Genomic DNA, 22,088 nt, shown 5'->3' with positions numbered 1-22,088 from the left:
ATTCTAAGATATTAAACAGAAAGTTCAATAATGGGAATGAAATCGTTAAGACACCTGTTCTTTTGTCTGACTTCATATTCTCAAAAAACGCCCAGTGTTAAAGTATCCTTTTCTTTGTGCACTAGGAGAAAATGAGGAAAGTGGAAGAGATTGTGAAAGACCATCTCATGTATTTAGATGCAGTCCAGGAATTCACGGATTGGCTCCATTCAGCGAAGGAAGAACTTCACCGGTGGTCAGATATGTCGGGAGATTCATCAGCCACCCAGAAGAAATTGTCTAAAATTAAGGTCAGAAAGCGCACAGATATTATAACTTCATTGTTTCATTGGTTCTTGAGTATGCCATCCCTATGATGAAGGTTCTATGGGTGAGATTGTTAGTTAAAATGTGTCCTATTTTCTATTTGTTGATGTTTATTACCTTGCACCTCACAAATTATAAACAGAAGCAAAAAGGATAAAAGGAATTCAAGACACTTTACACTTGTGAGCAGAAATGGAACATTGTCTGTGTATACTTCCATATGCAAATTTGCTCATGGGAGACTATGAAATATAAGCCAGCTTGGAGGGCTGATGGAACCAAATACTATTTTCTAGCACAGTGATAAAAAAGCTTATAACATAACTTAGTTAAATGAATTTGAATAATAACTTGGAAATGTCATCCTAGATGTTTTCATCTGCTTTTCTAGCCAACGGTACAACAACATAATGGAAGGCAGTGCTTTAAAGAACATTAAAAGTCTCACCTAGTTTATTCCCTTACAAGGGAGCTGGACAAGTGTATTTCTAGTTATTTGAATATTTAATTGCAGTAATTGCCCCCCCATGGAAAAAATAGATTTTAATCTAAAAATTAAGCAATGATAGGGGCAGCTGGGTGGCTCAGTCAGTTGGGCAACCATCTTCAACTCAGGTCATGATCTCATGGTTCATGGGTTCGAGCCCCACGTCAGGCTCTGTGCTGACAGCTCAGAACCTGGAGGCTGCTTCGGATTCTATGTCTGTCTCTCTCTGCCCCTCCCCCACTCGTGCTGTGTCTCTCTCTGTCTCTCAAATATAAATGAACATTAATTTTTTTTTTAAATTAAGCAATGATGAAACCCTAAATGGTTTACTTGTGGATGAAGAAATGTTGGGAATAAATAGTGTAATTATTGTAGGAATTTAAGATTCACATTGTGTTCTGATCCCTGAACATCAGAATATAAAAGTCCTAAAAATAATAGTTGATGACAACAATAATAACTACATTTTGACAATTTATTTATTTATTTATTTATTCATTTATTTTTAATGTGTATTTTTTATTTTTGAGAAAGAGAGAGAGAGAGAGCACAAGCAGGGGAGGAGCAGCAAGAGGGGGAGACACAGAATCTGAAGCAGGCTCCAGGCTCCGAGCTGTCAGCACAGAGCCTGATGTGGGGCTCAAACTCACAAACTGAGAGATCATGACCTGAGCCGAAGTCGGACGCTTAACAAACTGAGCCACCCAGGCGCCCTGAGAATTTATTTTTAAGTGCTTAGAAAGTATGATTTAAATCTTACAGTGACCATGTAGGTTTAAAAGGAGATAATCACACAAAGCACCTTTTGAAATTCTTATAATCTGTGTGATTCTTTAAAATGCTTCTTTGATACATTTCTCACTAATATTTTAATTTATTCATCCATTTATTCAACCAAGGTTGTACATTCCCTCAAGAAACCTGCAGTGTAGTAGGGAACAATGATGCATAAACTGATGGTTATAAAATAGTACACCAGATGTAATGTGAGTTCACTCCACTTCTAGCTTAGGCTCTGGAATCAGATGCCAAGGCTGCATTCTGCCTCTATTGATTTTCTAGCTGTGTTGGGCAAATCACTTGATGTCTGTCCTCAAGCTTCAACGTCTTAATGGTAAATTAATAACAATAGTACCTCGATCACCTAGTGGTTTTGAGGACTTAATTAGATCATGCACATAGACCATGCACATGGCATACACTCAATAAGAAAATTCAACAGATTTGGTCAACGAGGCCTTTAATTGGCTAGAGAATGAAAGTGGGGGAAAAGTCTAGAGTGATGGTCTAGACTTTATGCTCTTCCAAACATATGGGAAATGTAGGAGAAGGAGCTGGCAGGAGGAAATTGGAATTTGGGAAGGAGAAAGTGAAACCTGGCAGAGGGTGACACTCTGAGGTCCAGGTCAGTCCAGACTGGAGGCTGGTGTGTGGGTGGGCGGGGAAGGACCTTGGAGGAAATGAGCACCTCCTCTGACCTTCAGCATCATCTCCTCCCACCCCCAAGAGTAACCGCCAAGAAGGGACAACCTCAAAGCCAAATATGTGTGTATAAGGGGTATATGTGCATATGACATTTTTAAATAGTTAAACCCAAGACAAGGAAATACATATACAAGTCATTTCAAAACACTTTAAAGTGATGACATTCTTGTTCCAAATCCGGATGGGTGGAATTAGGGTTGCAAATATTGAAATGTCCCATTTTCTTGCCTAGGAAAACTGAGATAATGCATTAGAGAATGTTTTGGGAAAAACTGATTTTTGACTACTGGTACCGTTTGAACTCCAAATTTGAAATCACCCATAAAGGCAAATTATTAAGTATTTAAATCTAATAATTAGACATAGCTCTTTTTTCAAAGCTATAGTATTTTTTCCCCAAGTCACTACTTAGTACATGCACTGATAAACCAGGAAGACTTTTAGAAACCTCCTGCCAAGAAAAGGGTGGGCATGTATATTAAATGCTAACTGTGTAAGGATTCATGTGATTGCCCTTTGGACTACGATATAACTAGACACTTTTAAATTACCTATACTAAAATTTGGCTCTTGTATGTAAGTGCAAGAAGGTATATTTATTTTAAGCGAATCTAATGAAATATGAACTGAATTATATAGGTTCGTTAAGACAGTTTGTATTTACCATAACCTATTAAGCATGCTTCATACTTAACACTGCTATTTTTCTACGCTTATTAATTTGTAATTGATTTTCCTCTTGAAGTTTTTTCCCTAATAATCATCTTTTCCTTCTATTTAAGCCAGAACAGAAGTCATAATTTTGTATTAATACTAACAAAAACTTTAGCAACGGATATATAAATGTATAAACAGCAGATGATGAGGGCGCCTGTGTGGCTCAGCCGGTTGAGTGTCTGGCTTTGGCTCAGGTCGTGATCTCATGGTTTGTGGGTTCAAGCCGCATGTCAGGCTTTGTGCTGACAACACGGAGCCTGCTTCAGATTCTCTGTCTCCTCTCTCTCTCTCAAAAATAAATAAACACAAAAAATTAAAAAAAAAAAACCCACCAGATGATGAATTAAGTGAGAGATTTTAAGACTCTATTCTCAGAAATGCCGCTATTTTACCTAATTTGTAACACACATTTTATTTATTTTTTTATTTTTCAACGTTTATTTATTTTTGGGACAGAGAGAGACAGAGCATGAACGGGGGAGGGGCAGAGAGAGAGGGAGACACAGAATCAGAAACAGGCTCCAGGCTCTGAGCCATCAGCCCAGAGCCCGACGCGGGGCTCGAACTCACGGAACGCGAGATCGTGACCTGGCTGAAGTCGGACGCTTAACCGACTGCGCCACCCAGGCGCCCCTGTAACACACATTGTAATTTATCTTGTCCTTTAGAGTATTTGTGTACTTTCAGCCTAAAAGTTATACCTACGTTGTTAAACTTCTGGTGAGTTTCTTAAAAGTAAAAATGATAGCAATAAATGAACCCAGTCTAAAAGTTACTTTGCACTTTTGGCTACGCATGTCTGTGAAATATTCGTTGTAGGTACTATGAAAATGTTTATTTAAGGTACCGCGGTATTTGACGTTGAGGAGGGCTCATTCTGTGGTTGTGTCGGCTTAGCGTTGAGTCCTGGTGGCACAGAACTGACCTAAGCCGCTATCTTACCAGAAGGGGATGGAAACGGGGGACAGGCCGCGAGCGGAGCAGGGCTGCTGCTCTGTGCCAGTCCCTGCTCACTCGTCTGTCACCTTAAGGAGAAAGAGCACATTTACACATTTATTGGAGAAACACACCACAGGCGAAAGTTTATATCCCTTTGTGTCAAGACAATTTCACATATTCAAACAAGGCCTGATTTCAGGGGCACTGTTCAGTCTGTTCCAGGATGCTGCGCATTCCCTGGCTTCTTTTGCCTGAAACCTCAGCGCTCACGAGGATAACTCTCTGCTCTCCCAACTTAGGGGTGGGCGGATGAATTGATTCCGGTCCCCGCTCTGTACACGCTTGTAAACTCGCGGCCCGAGTGACTCACAGCCTCCTCGGTTGCCACGGCGATGTTCCATTACAGGAGCTGATGGATTCCAGAGGGATTGGGGCAAGCCGCCTAAGCAGAGTGGAGTCGCTGGCTCCCGCAGTGAGACAGAACACAAGTGCCAGTGGGTGTGAGCTCGTGGATGCGGAGATGCAGGCCCTGCGTGCCGACTGGAAGCAGTGGGAAGACAGCGTCCTCCAGACGCGGACCAGCTTGGAGAACCTGGTGAGCCAGATGGCCCTTTCGGAGCAGGAGTTCTCCGGCCAGGTGGTTCAGCTGGAGCAGGCCCTGGAACAGTTCGGTGCCCTCCTGACAACCTGCGCTCAGCAGCTAGCTCTCCTGGAGAGCAAGAACACAGACAAGGAGATAGTGGAATGCTGGCGGAAAGGACAAGTAAGTTGGCTTCCTGTTTTCTCCTGGTGGTTGTGCTAACACTTTTGTTTGGTTCTCCTTGTGGCCAGAAAGCAATGCTAGCTAACTAAAAACATGCCACATTCAGACTTGGAGAAGTATTTACCCAACTATCTTCACAGATCTGCTCGGTTTCCTTCTCTCAGAAGTCAGGCTTGTAAAACTACAGATATAGGAGAGAAGGAGTTATTAGTTATTATAGGAAATGTCCACAGTCAGTGCAGACATTTTACTTTCATTCTTATGGTGTAAGAGTTTGTAATATTGTGTTCAGCCATTCAGCCTGAAAACTAGCCTGTGGGTAGAGGCATAAATAGACGGAGAGTCATGGCTGGTGTTCTGCCAGTGAATTATTCCCAACAATTAAACGATTGAAGCTATAGCTTAAAGGAAGCATTCGGTAATCTCCTAAAGCACAACTATTAGTTTGCACCCTGATTAGCTCTCCTCGGGGTGGTTTTGACAGCTGGGCTTGAATTAACCCGTCAACATAACTCCTGTGTCATGCTCGCTGGGTTGTCTCCCAGGTCTTTTTTTTTTTGCTTTTGTCACGAATGGCAGCTCTTTCAGAACATGAATGTCACAGAGCCTAAAAGGGATAGTAAAGACAGAGCAGAAGCTTGAAACCCTTTCTTTTACTCTTAAATGGTATCTCAAAAGACTGTTGATATTTGTAGTTTTGTAATGCTCGGAACCATGGATATCCTTAAAAGGAAGTTTCAGTGAAGTTAACTTCTCTGTTTCTATTTATGTTATAATCATTTCAAAATAGCTTCCGCCGGTAAGAAAGTCATGTAGTATTTCCAACATTGTCTTGTTCTAAATCAAGTATTTCAGACAAACGTAGCACACGACAAAATAAAACTTTATTCTTATCTCTTTATGATATTTTATTTATAATGTTTCTAGCTTCTGGTTGCTTTTTTCCTGATGCCTGTGCTGTCCTTTAGATATGAGCACCAGAATATAGAAAGCAATTCTGTAAAACAGAGACAAGTTGGTAATAATCGTTCCAGGTAGTCAGTATTATTCACTCTGTTATAAAAGAAATCAGTTATAATATTTTCATTCTCTTCTGTTTCTCTTCCCTTCCCTACCATTAATATGAGTGAAATTTTTAAAAAGAAAGTTTTGGTGGTACTTAAATTATACTACTCTTCTGAGCTGTCGTTTTTTACATTGACACTATTAGTGAACAGAAGTGAGGCCTATAGAAAATCCACGTGATAATGCAAAAGTAAATGTGGGTTTTCAGTTTTACTAACAATTCAACGAGGACAGCCCTCTGCTTACTACTTCTAGGTTTGGCTCCACGGCTCATGCTTTTGATGACAATAGTATGTTACCTCTCCAGGCTCAGGTTTTCTCTTATCTTTATTACTAGTATAAAGAAGAAATGGTAATTATGCAATGGGATAGAAGTGTTAGCTACTCCTAGGGGAGCAATCATTTTACAATATATAAATGTATCAAATCGGCACGTTGTACACGTTAAATTTGTGACAATGTTATATATGTTATATGTTAATTATATCTCAGTAGTGATGGTAAAAAATGAAAAAGTAATTTTTAAATGGAGATAATACTTCTATTACAATGCATACATAGGAAAATGTTACAAAATCATGCATTAGTTAGGATTCTTAACAACATTGTTTTGCTTTCAGGGAGCAATCATAATAATAATAATAATTGTTGACAATCATAATGTTGACAATCACAATAATAATCACAGACCTTCATAAGTATTTACTTTCTCTTTTGCAATTAAGTGATGATACCCAAGAAATATTTTAAAATATAAAAATGGATCATCATCTATAAATTATGTACAATCATGTTGCAAAAAGCTTATTTGCTCTTTGCGAATTCATATTTCTTAATATCCATTGGGTTATTCATGTTTGAAATTTAGCAAATTTCTTAACTTCCATAACTTCTAAGGAAAAAATGCATTCCAGGACTTAATTGAAACAGAAATATATAACCTGATGTTTATATAATGAAGGACTCTACTAAGATGCTTTAATCTGTGATGAAGTTATGGGAATTTGTTCAGTATAAAATTTTGGCCAAAGCTTTTCACTTTTGATATCAACTACTTTATAAGTAACTAATTCGAATCTCTATTTTTCTTTCTTTCTTTCTTTTTTTTTTTTTTTTTTTTTGCATTTTTGGTATGTGGTAAGTTTCTATAGTTACTACTAAGTTCTCCCTTAAATAAGGGATACAATATGGTGTAAAATAGCAGTTACTAGTATAGCTTTGGAGTTTCAGAGAGAAACTTTCTAGGTATCATAAATCTTGTAAATAAGAGTATGGTAGACTCCTCTGGCCCAGACGCTAAGATAAATAAATAATTTTAAAACCAAGAGAACACCATCCCTCCTCTCAGAATCACAGTCTAAGTGGAAAGGCCAATGGGTTCAAAGCCAATGGAATGCTCGATTGTGATGAGCTGACAAGGTGTTGTGTGTCTTCAAGTGAGAAGTCCCTACCAGTAGGTGGGAAGGAGGGCAGAGAGTCCTTAGTGTAGTTGTCATTTGAGCTGAGTCTTGAGGTTTGTTACAGGTGACATGGAGAAACAGTCAGAGGACCCAAAATTAGTGAGGGACAAGAAAACACAGGAGAGAAAACTGGAGAACAGGATTCAAATCGAGAGGACATTATGCCATGCCAGAAAGAAATGAAGGATGTGTAATGGAGACTGAGTCAGATACAGAGAGAAAGAAGTAACTGAAAGAGAGTTAAGACACATAGACTGGACTTGGTTGTCTCCTGTCTCCTGGCAGGGCCAAGATGTAGCTTAGTTTTCTGATTTAGATCAGCGGGAGGAAGGCGGGGCCATTTACTAAGATGAGGAATGAAACACAGACTTGGGTTGTTGAGAGGTGTGGTTTTCTGACAAATCTAGGCCATGTCTCGATAAATATCTGAGAATACTGACAGTAACACCAACAGCTATCTGAGTAGTTACTCATCTTCTTGGCACTCCTCCTTCCCCCTTAATGAATTATTTTTTTAAGTCTTTTTATTTTATTTTATTTTTTATGTTTCACTTATTTTTGAGCGAGAAAGAGAGACAGAGTGTGAGCAGGGGAGGAGCAGAGAGAGGGGGAGACACAGAATCCAAAGCAGGTTCCAGGCTCTGAGCTGTCAGCACAGAGCCTGATGCGGGGCTTGAACTCATTAACTGTGAGGTCATAACCTGAGATGAAGTCAGGCGCTCAACTGACTGAGCCACCCAGATGCCCCAATTTTTTTTTTTTTTTTTTACTGTGGCAATACCATTATTTATATGGTCCCATTTAAATATTTGGGCATCAGGGGCGCCTGGGTGGCGCAGTCGGTTAAGCATCCGACTTCAGCCAGGTCACGATCTCGCGGTCCGTGAGTTCGAGCCCTGCGTCAGGCTCTGGGCTGATGGCTCAGAGCCTGGAGCCTGTTTCTGATTCTGTGTCTCCCTCTCTCTCTGCCCCTCCCCCGTTCATGCTCTGTCTCTCTCTGTCCCAAAAATAAATAAACGTTGAAAAAAAAAAATAAAAAAAATAAATAAATAAATATTTGGGCATCATTTACAGGTTAGGCATTCATCAGTGTGCCAGGAATTGTGCTAAGTGCCTGACACTTGTGATCTCATTTGCTCCTTGTGGCAAACCCATAAGAGCCCCTGTGTAACTCCAGGGATCATGGCCTTGGTTTTAGAGATGTACTTGTCAAGTCTCAAGACTTTATTTTGGGTTAGAGAGTCACAGTACTGTGATTATTCAGATGCCTCTCTCATCTGTTAAATTGTGAGCTCTTCAAGTACAAGAATCATCTCTTCAGTCATTTTGGGGGTCCTAAAATCCAGAAAATTGATTGTCACATAGCAGGCATTTATCAAATATTTGATGACTGAATATGAAATGAATGAATTACTAGGTAAATCGGATAGGTGGGGTAGAAGACATTTTTAATGTGAAAGTTAACTGTACATATTACATAAAATCAATTATTACATATATTTTTTAATCCAAAATAAGTATTTCTTTGCTTTGAAATGATTTCTCTTGGGACACCTGAGTGGCTTGGGACGCTCTTCATTTCGGCTCAGGTCATGATCTCACAGTTCATGAGACTGAGCCCCATGTCGGGCTCCATGCCGTCAGCGTGGAGCCTGCTTGGGATTCTCTCTCTCCTTCTCTCTCTCTGCCCCTTCCCTGTGCACGTGCCCTCTCTCTTTCTCAAAATAAATAAACATTTTTAAGAAGAGAAATGATTTCTCTTTACCTTTAAACAATATACATGTCTCCAATGGCATAGTCAGACTGTTACGAAGCAATTGAGGTTATTTCCTCTTTTCTTTTTCTTGTCCCACTTTGAATTATTTGACAACTTGATCATTTGATTACTTGGCAACATTTGATGCTGGAATGCCTATCCATGCCTAGAGAAGGATGGAAATAAGCCAAGTGCTCTGCCTGGCACAAGGAATCTAGAAAATAGAATGTATTTCTTTACTGAATCTTTATGTTGATTCTTCCCTCATAATAATTTATAATATGACTTACGCACGTATAGTGTGAGGATGTGTAAACTACCCAATTTAAGTGCTTGCTTCTCTGTCTTGTTATTTTCTAATAGGAGATACTGGATGCCCTACAAAAAGCAGAGCCTAAAACAGAGGATCTTAAGTCTCAGTTGAATGAACTTTGTCGATTTTCCAGAGACCTGAGTACATACAGTGGAAAAGTTTCTGGCTTGATAAAAGAATATAATTGGTGAGCATGGACCTTATTGTAGTCAAAATATTTTTATACAAAGTAGTCAGAGTTTGTTTAAGGCATGATAAATTAATCATTAACTACATTACTAAATTTGACTGCCTATTCTAAGAATTGCTGATTCTACCAAACTTTATTTTAATCCATTTGTATCATTTTTTTTTCCCTCTCTTTAAACATTTCAAATCATGGTTTTAGCCTTTGTTTGCAAGCATCCAAGGGCTGTCAGACTAGAGAACAGATTTTACAGCAACGGTTTCAAAGAGCCTTCAAAGACTTCCAGCAGTGGCTGGTTAATGCAAAAATCACTACTGCCAAATGTTTTGATATACCTCAAAATATTAGTGAAGTTTCAACCAGTCTTCAGAAAATACAGGTAAGAGTGCCAAGTATCAATGCTAATCACTGTGCTTAAGCGGCTTAATGAGGTGCCTCTAGATCTTTTTATAAGCCCATTAAGAATTGTGTTCAGGAAACTCAAATTTCATATACACCCTTGCTTGAAACACTTCATTGTCTGTGTAAAGAGAAACTAGTTCATTCACCCAAATGCATCCTATATTTACATATGAATAGAGATGTAGCCACTAGTAAAAGTTCTTCATATGTGACAAGCATTGTTCCTGAGCATGCTAAGATTTTTCTCACTTAATTTTCACAGGAACCATATGAAGTACATGAGAGTATTATTCCCAGTGTGTAGAGAGGGCACATTATTCCAAATGCATAGAGGTCCTAGTAATTTAATATATGCAATAAAAATGGTTTATTTCATCTCTGTGCTTTTATCGAGAAATACGTGGAAAGTCCATGTATTTTAAAGCACAGAGCATTGCATTAGGCCTAATCTTAGCATTTTTCTTGGTAGGAATTTTTGTCAGAAAGTGAAAATGGACAGCACAAGCTAAACGTGATGGTGTCTAAAGGAGAACTTTTGAGTACTCTGTTGCCCAAAGAGAAAGCGGATGGAATCCAGGCCAAAGTTGCCACTGCAAAAGAAGATTGGAAAAAATTTCATTCAAATCTGCACCAGAAGGAATCTGCACTAGAGGTATAATAGCCGACCACATGGATGGCTTCTCTGTAGTTTGTCGTTGTAGTCATTGTCAGTTAAAACCACACCTTCATTATATCCAAATACAGTGCCAATGATTTTTGGTCATTCCTCTCTGAATATTAATAGATAACCAGATAACTGTAGGAAACAGCTCAGTTTTAGAAGTGGGAGCCTCACCAAGGAATTCAATAGCTCCTTGCCTGGTAGGGGCTGTTGTAGGCTTACACTGTCCCACCAGGAACTGTTGGTTTTTACTTTTAAACAATATCACTTAATCATTCATGTGAAATCCCTCAAGTTTGGAAGTTGTTCAAGGAGAATGAACAGAAATACCCATGTAAGACTACAAAAGGCTATGGATGGTAAGGTATATTATAACTAATGTGGGTATCAAGTAGGAGGTTTTTAGGAGTTGTGTGCAAAGATCCAATGGTTATGCAATTTTCTTTTATTCAGAAACAACGTGAGTTGAATTTATTAGAATCATAACACAATTACTGCCACAATGCAATTGATTTTTTTTCTTGTGAGATCGCCTGTTTTGTATACCAACTCTTAGAGGAAAATTCAGAGGCATGGAGAGTGATTTTTTCCCTTTAAACCAATACTTCCTGACAGAAGAGAACCTTTATTTGATTTGATCATAATTAATGCAGGGTGGGAAAAAATAATAATAGAGAATATTGGGAAAGAGAAAAAGTGTGTTCCCTCAGTTATTCCCTAGCCCGACACTATTGTAATTCTTCTTTGTTTTTTTTTTAATATAGTTTTTTTTTAATGTGTATTTATTTTTGAGAGAGAGAGAAAGTGTGTGCATGCACACGTGCATGGGCTGGGGAGAGGGGGAGGTGGGGGGACAGAGGATCTGAAGGGAGCTCTACGATGACAGCAAGAGCTCAAACTCAGGACCATGATACCACGGCCTGAGCCGAAGTCAAACACTCAACCAACTGAGCCACCCAGGCGCCTCTATAATTCTTCTTTCTGATGGTGGCTATTCCTTCACAGCAGGTATCTTCCATTTTATAGAGAGGGATAACCATTGTGCAGTGCCTAGAAATTTACTCATAACCTTACAGAGATCATTAGTGCAATGTGGCCTGAGCTCTGAAGCGTCTATTGTTGAAGGTAGTACATCTAGCCTTGATTACATGATTGCCTAGTTCAAGAGCTGCTCAGCCAGGAGGAGATGAGTAGGTGAGGAATAAGCTCTTTTGGCTTCCTTATCTTCCTTCCCTTTTTTCTCCCTCCCTACCTTTCTACCTTCCTTTCTTCCTTACTTCCTTCCCTGTTTCCTTCATTTATATTAGGAATACAATAGAAACAATATATACCAGCCACTATTTTAGGAATACAAAAGGGCTAGTCTTTTCCCTCTGCTCAGGGAGTTTACTTTCTAGAGAGAGAAACAATATGTAAAGAGATGATTGCAATATAACATAGATACATTCAGGATATGGCCGTCACTCAAAGAAGGATGCAACTAACTCCACTTGGAGAAATCAAGAAACCAGAAAGGTGACATTTTAACTGAACCCTGAAGGCAAGACATTCTTTGAATTTGCCAAGGCTGATGTGCATTTCAGGTAGAAGGAACTGGATGTACAGGGCCAGCGTGTTGTGAGTGTCAGCAGGGGAGGACTTTGGGAAGTTTGACATCCACATGGGGTTTTGTGAGGAACAACAAAGATAAGATTGGAGATGAGGATTAGGGCAAGATAGGAAGTGTCTTGTGTACTAAGCAATTTTTTTTTTAATTTTTTTTCAACGTTTTTATTTATTTTTGGGACAGAGAGAGACAGAGCATGAACGGGGGAGGGGCAGAGAGAGAGGGAGACACAGAATCAGAAACAGGCTCCAGGCTCCGAGCCATCAGCCCAGAGCCCGACGCGGGGCTCGAACTCACTGACCGCGAGATCGTGACCTGGCTGAAGTCGGACGCTTAACCGACTGCGCCACCCAGGCGCCCCTGTACTAAGCAATTTGATCTTGACTCTTAACCAGGGTTTTTATCTGAACCCCTGAAGAGCATTTATGTTCTCTGTTTTCCCAAGGATGTAACATAACCCATACCATTTTAGATGCATAAGAAAATTACATAGTAATTACATAATTACATAGAATGGATTCTTTAGGACACTAGGGCTTAATTCTTTCTAAAAATCCTAGCTGAAAAGGTTGAATGAGGAACCTGCTGGTCTTTAAGCTGGAAATAAACATGTCAACTCTGACCACAGTGTAGACAAGAGTGGGGAAGCTGGAAGACCAGGGAAAGCTTCTCATAATGGTCAAGATGAGAGAGCTGAGGGTCTGAATTAAGGAAATGAGAACGGACAGAGAATTTATATTTAAGGTAAAACACAACAGGATTTGGTAGCGAATTCAATGAGGGAACATGGCGAAGAAGGGTAAGTTAAGTTTGAGTCTAATTTCTAGTTTGGAAGATGGTATGAATGGCGATGCTATTATCTGAGACATGAAAATGGTAGAAAAAGTAGTTCTGGAGGGGATAGCAAAAATTAAGTTAAATAGGCCTGTGAAATATTCAGCAGGTAATGCCAAGAAAGTAGCAGCAAATATGAATACCAAGTCCTAACAGAGAGGATGGAGCTGTGATAGGAATGATAGTGATCATTTACCAGTGCAGGCACTAGGTAAACACTTCACATGTGTCAGTGCATTTAATCCTCATAACCGTTATCTGAAGTAGGAACTCGCTTATTTCTATTGTGTGGATGAGGAAATTATGGCAAAAGGTGATTAAATAATCTGCCAGGTTCTCACTGCGAGGAGGTGACGAGATTCAAACCCAGGCACTCTGACCTAAAGTGTTGCATAAATACAGTTCTATAAATAGGGGGTTTTAGGAGTTTGTAGGTGGTCATTGAAACCATAGAAGAAATAATGGAAAACACAGGCAGAAGGAACATTTATTTATTTTTAAATGTTCATTTCCTTGTTTTTGGGAGAGAGAGTGAGCACAAGTGGGGGAGGGGCAGAGAGGGAGGGAGACACAGAACCTTAAACAGGGTCCAGGCTCTGAGCTGGCAGCACGGAGCCCGATGTGGGGCTCAGACTCACGAACTGTGAGATCGTGACCTGAACCGAAGTTGGACACCTAACCGACTGAGCCCCTCAGGCACCTGAAACCATATGCTATTTCTTATCCCATCATTGATCAAACTCGACAAAATATTTGTTAATATTTACTTATATTTCTATGAGGCCCTCCCTTCACAGAGCTTGTAAGCTGGTTGTGGAGACAAGGCATGCCTGCATGACAATCCATTAAGTACGTATTGACTGGCATAAGCAACAAATGTGATAGAAGTTGAGAAGTGGGTATGAGCTCTGAGGTAGATTGGATAATGACACAAAAACTCCTTTTTGAAAAATTTGAGACTAAAAAACTCTAAAAAGATGTTCAACATTTATACAGATGCTAAGGTGAAAGATAGAATGTTCTGTACATCAGGACCGGGGTAGGAGGGAAGAAGGACTAGGGGGCCAGACTGTGTTGGGCCTTGAATGCTAAGTGCTAAGTAAGACTTTGGACTTGCTATTCATTTTTTTTTTTTTTTTTTTTTAATCCCTAATGTGATCTAAAATCTGGTAGAATCTAAAGATCCAAATGAAGGACTTTGAAGTGAGCGCTGAGCCTGTCCAGGACTGGCTGAGTAAAACTGAGAAGTTGGTGCAAGAAAGCAGCAATCGCCTGTACGATCTGCCAGCAAAGAGGAGGGAACAGCAGAAGCTCCAGGTAATGAGACCATGTGCCCTTCTGGCCACGTCTTTACCCCTGTCCTCTGCACAACCTTGCATTCAGACGCACCCTGGAATTAGGTCATGCTGTCTGGAGATGCAGCGTACCCTTGCCCTATTTCTGGCGGATTTTATGTTTTCTGGCTTTCCTCGGAGGTGTGATCTGTTTCCGTCCTGTAGTCTGTCCCGTGTGTAGCCTGGAAATTGTTAAGCTTTCAGGGCGCACCAATTGCACGCCATGTTTATTTCCACGTTCTTTGGGCCAAAGCTCCGTCCGCGGTGTGCTCTCCCCCAGCCTCTTAATAGTAACTTGCTTGTGCTTTTCAGTCTGTCCTTGAGGAAATAAACTGCTACGAGCCTCAGCTCAACAGGCTAAGAGAGAAAGCTCAGCAGCTGTGGGAAGGACAAGCTGCCAGCAAGAGCTTTATGCACAGAGTGTCGCAGCTGTCTTCTCAGTATCTAGCTCTAAGCAATCTAACAAAGGTAACGCCTGCCATGTGCTGTGTGTGCGTGTGGTACCGGGGCCACCCGTCTGTGCAGGGTGTCCGCTGGGTCAGGGATAAGGCGTGTGAGTGTCTTTCCCAGCCTCCCAATTCAAGTCATGCATTCGTGCAGTAGATCTTCGTGTGATTGACGAGAGCTAGGGAGGCTTCAGAGATTGAAGAGATTTTCCAAGCTCTATTACTGCACAAGATCGTCTCCTCAACACTGAAATGGTATGTTTCCCAGAGCTTTTATCTTGAAGACTCAAAGTGGAAACATAAGGCAAAATTCAGAGTTTGGGGCCTAAACAATCTTAGGTTAAATTATGTCAGAAAAACAGGAATTCAAAGCAGTTTAAATTTTAGTAGATTACATTATAAGGAGTTTGGATCATTTTTTTTTTTTTTTAATTCGTCTGAATTCTTTATGTTATTAATGGTTCTCAAGGACGTGTTGGTGGAGAGTTTCATTTCGGATTCTAGAGCAGAGCTCAAAATTGGCAATGATCTGTATAACTGATTAAATACGTTTTCTAACAGTTTAATGTAAATGGGATACCGCTATGACCTAATATAGAGCATTCAGCAGGTGTCATGCAGGCCCGTCTCGAACTTTGTGAGCTCAGGTCTGCCTTGAGCTTTTTGTGGCTTTAACATTTGTTCCCTGTATTTTCTCTTTTGCATTTCAGATCTTAGAGTGTAGGGAACCTACTGTAATATGGCTTCATCTATTTTAGTGTGGACTTATTTCTGGTCTGCTCATTTGGGTCCTCAATAAAGCATCACTGACACAGTTATAACTAGTAGGGGTCTTGTTGTAAATAGTCTATGCTTACACCCATTTTTTCTATAAATAAGTTACTTTTTTGTCTTTAGAAAATCTGGCATATATCTGAAATTAGAATGAATTAAGGGCATCTTTATATTCCTTTGCATTTATTTAGATAGCAAAAATCAATAGATACTTGAATGCTTTAAGAGCTATAACCATAAAAAAAGGAGCTGTAAACATAGTCAAAATCTTCACTGTGTTGGATATAACCTTTAGTTAATAACTAAAATCATATCCATGGTCCCAATTTTTGAAATGTAGAGCTATTACAAAATCTCAGATAGTTGAGCCAAATGTGGTATGGGAAAGCTAGAAAGTACCGTGATTCGTCTCCCACACAAGGCGTTAGGAAGAGATTTTGCCGATTCTGGAAAAACGTCACAGTTGTCATGAAGAAGAGTAGTGACTAAAGTGAGGGCAGTCAATTATAATTGTTCTGCTTTTGGCCCAGTTATTCCGGTCACAAAGGTATTTCCCGCATCTCAGGTTAATACAGACTTGCGTCATATTTGTGCAGCATATGGACCCATGGCTGATTGCAACTACTTGAAACCAATGGTTAGCTTTACAGTTTGAGTGTCTGTAGGTTGTAAGGTGGAATGGACCGCTGGAAAACGATTTCTGTCATTTCCAGGAGAAAGTGTCAAGATTGGATAGAATTGTCGCAGAACACAATCAGTTCTCCCTCGGGATTAAAGAGCTACAAGACTGGATGACAGATGCGGTTCACATGCTGGACTCTTACTGCCACCCAATATCCGACAAAAGTGTGCTGGACAGCAGGATGCTCAAGCTTGAGGTGTGCATTTTTAGAGAAGTGTCTCTAATCTACAGAATTTGTCTTAGAATTTCTCAAGTCTCCATCTGTTTGGTGTGATTATGTCCCACTGTCTCCACAAGAAATCCAGGAATGCTCTGTGGGTGTGACCCTGTATGCAGAGGGGTGGCCTTGCCTAAGCATCCCTGAATTATTTGGCCCCAGACATATTCACTTCTAAGTACTTTACAAAAATTAAACAAAAATAGCAACCAAATGTGGTTCCTTCTCGGATATAGTTAAGAGGCGAGTTTCCAATTACATCATAGGACATTTATTCTTCGAAAATATTTCGATGAAACTTTTTTAGAGCAAGCCACTTCCCATTTTGGTCAACTCACTTGTCTGCCTGTATCGTTCAGTCAGTTCTTCTCCCATCCCAGGATTTTAGTTTTATTTCACATTTGTGATAAAGATAATAATCTGCAGTCATTCACCTTCCATTCATATACTGGGTGTCTTATAGGACATTGGCTCTCTGTCTTGATACCAAGGATTCAAAAATTAGTAAAATATGGTTATTGTCTTCAAGGATTTCATTGTCTGAGGCTGGGGGCTGAAGCAGAGAAGACAATTATAGCAGATTGGGATGTATTTGTGGTGTTACAGACACACAGAAGAGTGGAACAGGCAGGAGGGATTTGGTTGAGAACTGGAATAGATTTCTCAGGAAGTCTCCTATCTAAACCAAGATTTGAGACTGTACCAGCCTAAGCAAAAGCCAAAGAAAACAAATAGCATTGTGTGAGAGAAATTGCTAGCAGTTCCTTCTTGCTGTGGCAAAAACTGACAGCCATGAGGAGCTGAAGCTGAACCTGTAGAGGTTGTCGGGGTCCGGATTAAGGAGAGGGATGAAACCTTGCCTTTTAAGTGATAACGCCAGTTTTAGCCCTTTGGATTCAAACTTCTATTTGTATAGAAAAAGAATAGTGCCGTGAAGACCTCGAAATATGTAGATTAATATATACTGTGAATTAATCTACTTCTTTGGGCTTGTTGTGCTAGAGACCTCAACATTATAAAGCCCTTTATCCTGTGACCTTTGAAAATCCATGAATTCTATTGTAGTCTATTTTTCTCTTGTTGAAAACCAGTAAAACAAAATTTCAGTGGAAAGAAGGGATTATTCAGAGAAGAATCAAGCCCTAAGAAGCTGAGGCCACTTGGGGACCAGAGTGTGACCAGTGATTGGTTGCTGACACTCACCAGCAAGTAACTCTCCCACCTGCCCCCCAGTCAGCCTGAGAGATTCATGGCTCAAACTGATTGCATGTCATTCTCCCATTCAGGATCTCTGATACATTTAAAGCCACAAATGCTAAACGTGTAAATGACAAAGGGCTTCTGTAATTTGCTCTTCTAGGCCCTGTTATCAGTGAAACAGGAAAAAGAGATCCAGATGAAAATGATAGTGACCAGAGGGGAATCTGTCCTGCAGAATACCTCTCCGGAAGGCTGGCCTGCTATTCACCAGCAGCTGCAGAGTGTGAAGGATATGTGGGCTTCCCTTTTGTCCGCTGCCATTCGTTGTAAAAGGTAAGGGGAACCACAGCGAACTATCATAGCGCCAAGCCGTTACCAAAAGATCAACAGAACAGCACGGTACCCCGCCATTCCTAGGGTTTTCTTGCCCTTCTTCTTTTCCTTCCCTCTGTCCCTCCTTTTGTTCCTTCCTTCCTTCTTTCCTTCCTCCCTTCCTCTCTCCCTTCCTCTCTCCCTTCATTTCTTTCTTCTTTCTTTCCTCTCCTTTTTCTTGTTAGAACAAAAGAAACTTGTAAGTACAATATTGCGTTTAGGTTGGCCTGCAATACCATACCTACGTTTTAATATAACTACATATTTCTTTTTGTTATTGTTCACTGCTTAACAAGATAAAAGATAAACAAATGTGTCATCATGTAAAGATATATTATTTATAATTTTTAAACATTTATTTAGGAGAGAGAGAGAGTTTATTTATTTATTTATTTATTTATTTATTTATCTATCTTTGCATGGCAGACAGAGAGGGGGACAGAAGTCCTGAAACAGGCTCTGCACTGACAGCAGAGAGTCTGACTTGGGGCTCGAAGTCACAAACGTGAGATGATGATCTGAGCCGAAGTCAGAGGCTCGAGGCTCAGTCAACTGAGCTACACAGGGGCCTCTAAAGATACGTTATTTATTTTTTTTTTAATTTTTTTTTTCAACGTTTTTATTTATTTTTGGGACAGAGAGAGACATAGCATGAACGGGGGAGGGGCAGAGAGAGAGGGAGACACAGAATCGGAAACAGGCTCCAGGCTCTGAGCTATCAGCCCAGAGCCCAACGCGGGGCTCGAACTCACGGACCGCGAGATCGTGACCTGGCTGAAGTCGGACGCTTAACCGACTGCGCCACCCAGGCGCCCCTAAAGATACGTTATTTAAAGCAAGTAGTTGATTTGGGAGGTAACCCCAGGAAACACCAGGAGGGGATGGGAGAGAGAGATGAGAAGGGAAGAGAAGCTGATAAAGGGGATATTCTCAAGGTGGTTCCCGCAGGGAGCGCAGGGGACAGCTGGAACTTGATCTGCTGGGCAGTGCCTGGAGCCAGCACAGAACAAGTGGCTCAGAGCCACCCACTGAGGACAGAACTAGAATGTTTGTAAACAAACTTCCATGAGTCAGGAGGGCAGTTGAGGGCTACTCTCAGGGGGGCAACAATCCCAGGCACTTCTCACCTACATTGCCCTCCAGCTGAGCGAGCTCCAACGACCAGAGAATGCCTCCCCCCCCACCCCCCCAGGACGAGGTGACCCTGGTCCTCAGGGGGCAGCACGCTGCCTTGGTGTGGTAGGAGGGTAAATACGGGTGGAGCTCCGAGTGTCTGCTACAAAATAACCCAAAGCGTGGTAGTTAAATTAGGCACAAATGATTAATGGCGTTGAAAACATAACATCAGTAATTGAGAGAAGGAGTGCTTAATTTACCTGTAAGAGAAATAATCAGATTAGACCAGTTCAGAAAACGTTACCCTATTTTTCCATTGTGATTTTCTGATTTTTATTTTTTAATTTTTTTTTAATGTTCATCCATTTTTGAGACAGAGAGAGACAGAGCATGAACGGGGGAGGGTCAGAGAGAGAGAGGAAGACACAGAATCCAAAGCAGGCTCCAGGCTCCCAGCTGTCAGCACAGAGCCCGACGCGGGCCTCGAACTCACGTGAGATCATGACCTGAGCCGAAGTCAGACGCTCAACCGACTGAGCCACCCAGGCGCCCCTGATTTTTATTTTTATATTCTTTTATTTTATTTATTTTGACAGAGAGAGAGAGAGAGAGAGAGAGAAAGCATGAGTCGGGGAGGGACAAAGAGAGGGAGAGAGACAGAATCCCAAGCAGGCTCTGCACTGTCAGTGCAGAGCTAAACAAGGGGCTCGAACTCATGAACTGTGAGATCATTGGCCTGAGCCAAAATCAGGAGTCAGATGCTTGACTGACTGAGCCTGCCAGGCACCCCATGATTTTCTGATTTTTAAATCTCATGCAAGATAGTTACTGTGCTTTTTCTTATTTGCTTCTTCCTTCCTTCTTTTATTAATTCCTTTTTTTTCTCTCTGGACGTCCTGCTCAACTTGACGGAGTTAAGTATTGGTCCTCTTCCTCCCTAGAGTCTTGACTCCGGAAAAGCTTCCCACAAGGGATCTCTCCCAGTTTGGCCCTCAAGCCTCTCCCAGGGTCTCCCATGACCTGCTTACTGATTCCAAGTTTTATGTCCAGTCCCACTTTTCCACCTATCAGCCTGGACTTAACTGTCCCTTGCTTCCTGAGGTTATGCTTGCCAGGGACCCAGACTCAGATTTGATCAGCCCTTGCCTTTCCGCCCATCCCGACCCAGCCCCTGCCTGTCCTGATCTGTGGGCTCCCTGCTGGTCGGGTGGACAGAGCAGAGCAGATAGAGATTGGGCAGATTGGATTTATGTGGCTTCTCAATGTAGATTGTTGTCCTTTCGAATACCTTTCAGTCAACTTGAAGGAGCTCTTTCTAAGTGGACAAGTTATCAGGATGATGTTCGACAGTTTTCCAGTTGGATGGACAGTGTGGAAGCGAACCTAAATGAATCTGAAAGGCAGTATGCAGAACTGCGGGAGAAAACAGCCTCTCTGGGAAAAGCCAAGGTGGGAGCTGGATTTCAGACTCCATCTGTCCTCCAACAGGCGTTTTCAGAATGCCTTAGTCACGTAAAAATATGATTAGCTGCGTGCTAGCACTGTATACATAGGTAAACTGTATTTGGGGCTTTACTATAATTTCTAATGGCTTCTTAAACCAGACTTTTGTTTGTGGCTATTTTACTAGTGAGTGAAAATTTTCTCTTCCAGGAAAACTTCAGATATCCATGGTTCATGATACATTTAAAATTTGGCAACTTGCAGTATCTTAATATCTTTAGCCTGCTCATCATTAGGAAGTAAAAATGATTTCTTCTTATCACATCTTTTGTATTTCTACTGTCATACATTTTTCTGATGCTTATATTAGTGAGGTGCTACACATTTTTTAGATAGATAGACAGCAGATAGATATTGGGGATATGTTCTTAAACCTTTTTTATTTTATTCATTTATTTATTTTATTAAAAAAATTTTTTTAATGTTTATTTCTCAGAGAGACAGAGACAGATTGTGAGTGGGTTAGGGGCAGAGAGAGAGGGAGACACAGAATCTGAAGCAGGCTCCAGGCTCTGAGCTGTCAACACAGAGCCCGAAGTGGGGCTCAAACTCATGAGCTGTGAGATCATGACCTGAGCTGAAGTCAGACGTTTAACCGACTGAGCCACCCAGGCGCCCCTGTTCATTTATTTATTTTTAAATGTTTACTTATTTACTTTTGAGAAAGACAGAGAGAGAGAGAGAGAGAGAGAGAGCGCATGCATACCAGCGGGGAGGGGCAGAGAGAGAAGGAGAAACAGAATCCAAAGTAGGCATAGGCTCTGAGCTGTCAGTGCAGAGCCCAATGTGGGGCTTGAACCCAAAGCCGTGAGGTCGTGACCTGAGCCACAGTCGGTTGCTCAGCCGACCGAGCCACCCAGGCGCCCCAAATCTTTTTATTAATAGTGGTATTCAGACATAAAATTTTGGAGCCCTTTGATTTATATCCTTATTCCAGGGCATATTTATTGGATGACCTGTTCCACCTCAACCTTATCTATGTCCTAAGCAGTACTTCTTCCTTCTACCCCCAAATCCTTCACATCCTGATATTCTCAGTCTCAGTTCATTTGTGTCACCCCTTGCTGAGTATCTTAAACCGGAAACTTCATCATCCCCAGCTCCTGCTTCCTCACCCCACTTTGAAAGAGGCATTCGATCCTGCTGGTTTTCTCCCAGAAGTGTCTCCTGACCACAGTCTATCCTTCTTTTCCTCAATTGCGACAGACTTCTAATTGCTCCTTTTGTCTCTTGTCTCCATCTCCTGTTACCTTCAGACAAAGGTGAATGTCTCCCTTTCCTGCCTGGGAGCCCCATTGTCCCATTGTCTGTAGTCTCTGACCGATCTTCCTCATGTGCTTTGTAAGAATTTTAATAATCTCCTTCGTCACCCTCATTTCCTTCGCTCCCCCCCCCCTCCTTGCACCCATGTACTTCTACTTCCTGAAAAGGCCACATTAGACGGAAGAGATTCCATGCCTCTG

The 22,088-nt window shown here is 41.1% G+C and overlaps 1 protein-coding gene across 18 annotated transcripts in view; it reads left to right on the top strand.

The window, feature by feature from the left end:
- Positions 1 to 22,088, top strand: part of SYNE1 (spectrin repeat containing nuclear envelope protein 1) — a 480,528-nt gene that overhangs the window by 237,648 nt on the left and 220,792 nt on the right. For 17 of the 18 annotated variants that reach the window (XR_015251658.1, XM_086708164.1, XM_086708163.1 and 14 more), the window contains 10 exons: positions 126 to 290; positions 4,341 to 4,697; positions 9,342 to 9,478; positions 9,680 to 9,857; positions 10,350 to 10,532; positions 14,155 to 14,298; positions 14,628 to 14,783; positions 16,249 to 16,413; positions 17,795 to 17,967; positions 20,418 to 20,571. Coding sequence is in view for 17 of the 18 variants with exons in the window: in XM_086708164.1 (XP_086564290.1) it covers positions 126 to 290; positions 4,341 to 4,697; positions 9,342 to 9,478; positions 9,680 to 9,857; positions 10,350 to 10,532; positions 14,155 to 14,298; positions 14,628 to 14,783; positions 16,249 to 16,413; positions 17,795 to 17,967; positions 20,418 to 20,571 (1,812 nt within the window). In the remaining variant the exon portion in view is untranslated. The remainder of the gene's footprint in view (positions 1 to 125; positions 291 to 4,340; positions 4,698 to 9,341; positions 9,479 to 9,679; positions 9,858 to 10,349; positions 10,533 to 14,154; positions 14,299 to 14,627; positions 14,784 to 16,248; positions 16,414 to 17,794; positions 17,968 to 20,417; positions 20,572 to 22,088) is intronic. The other variant, XM_086708162.1, reaches the window with a different exon arrangement.

Source organism: Puma concolor, chromosome B2 (genome assembly GCF_028749965.1).
Source record: "Puma concolor isolate L17-30 chromosome B2, mPumCon1.1.hap2, whole genome shotgun sequence".
NCBI classification, from domain to species: domain Eukaryota; kingdom Metazoa; phylum Chordata; class Mammalia; order Carnivora; family Felidae; genus Puma; species Puma concolor.
Note: the sequence above shows the minus strand (reverse complement) of the source record. Positions and strands in the feature narration are given on the sequence as shown.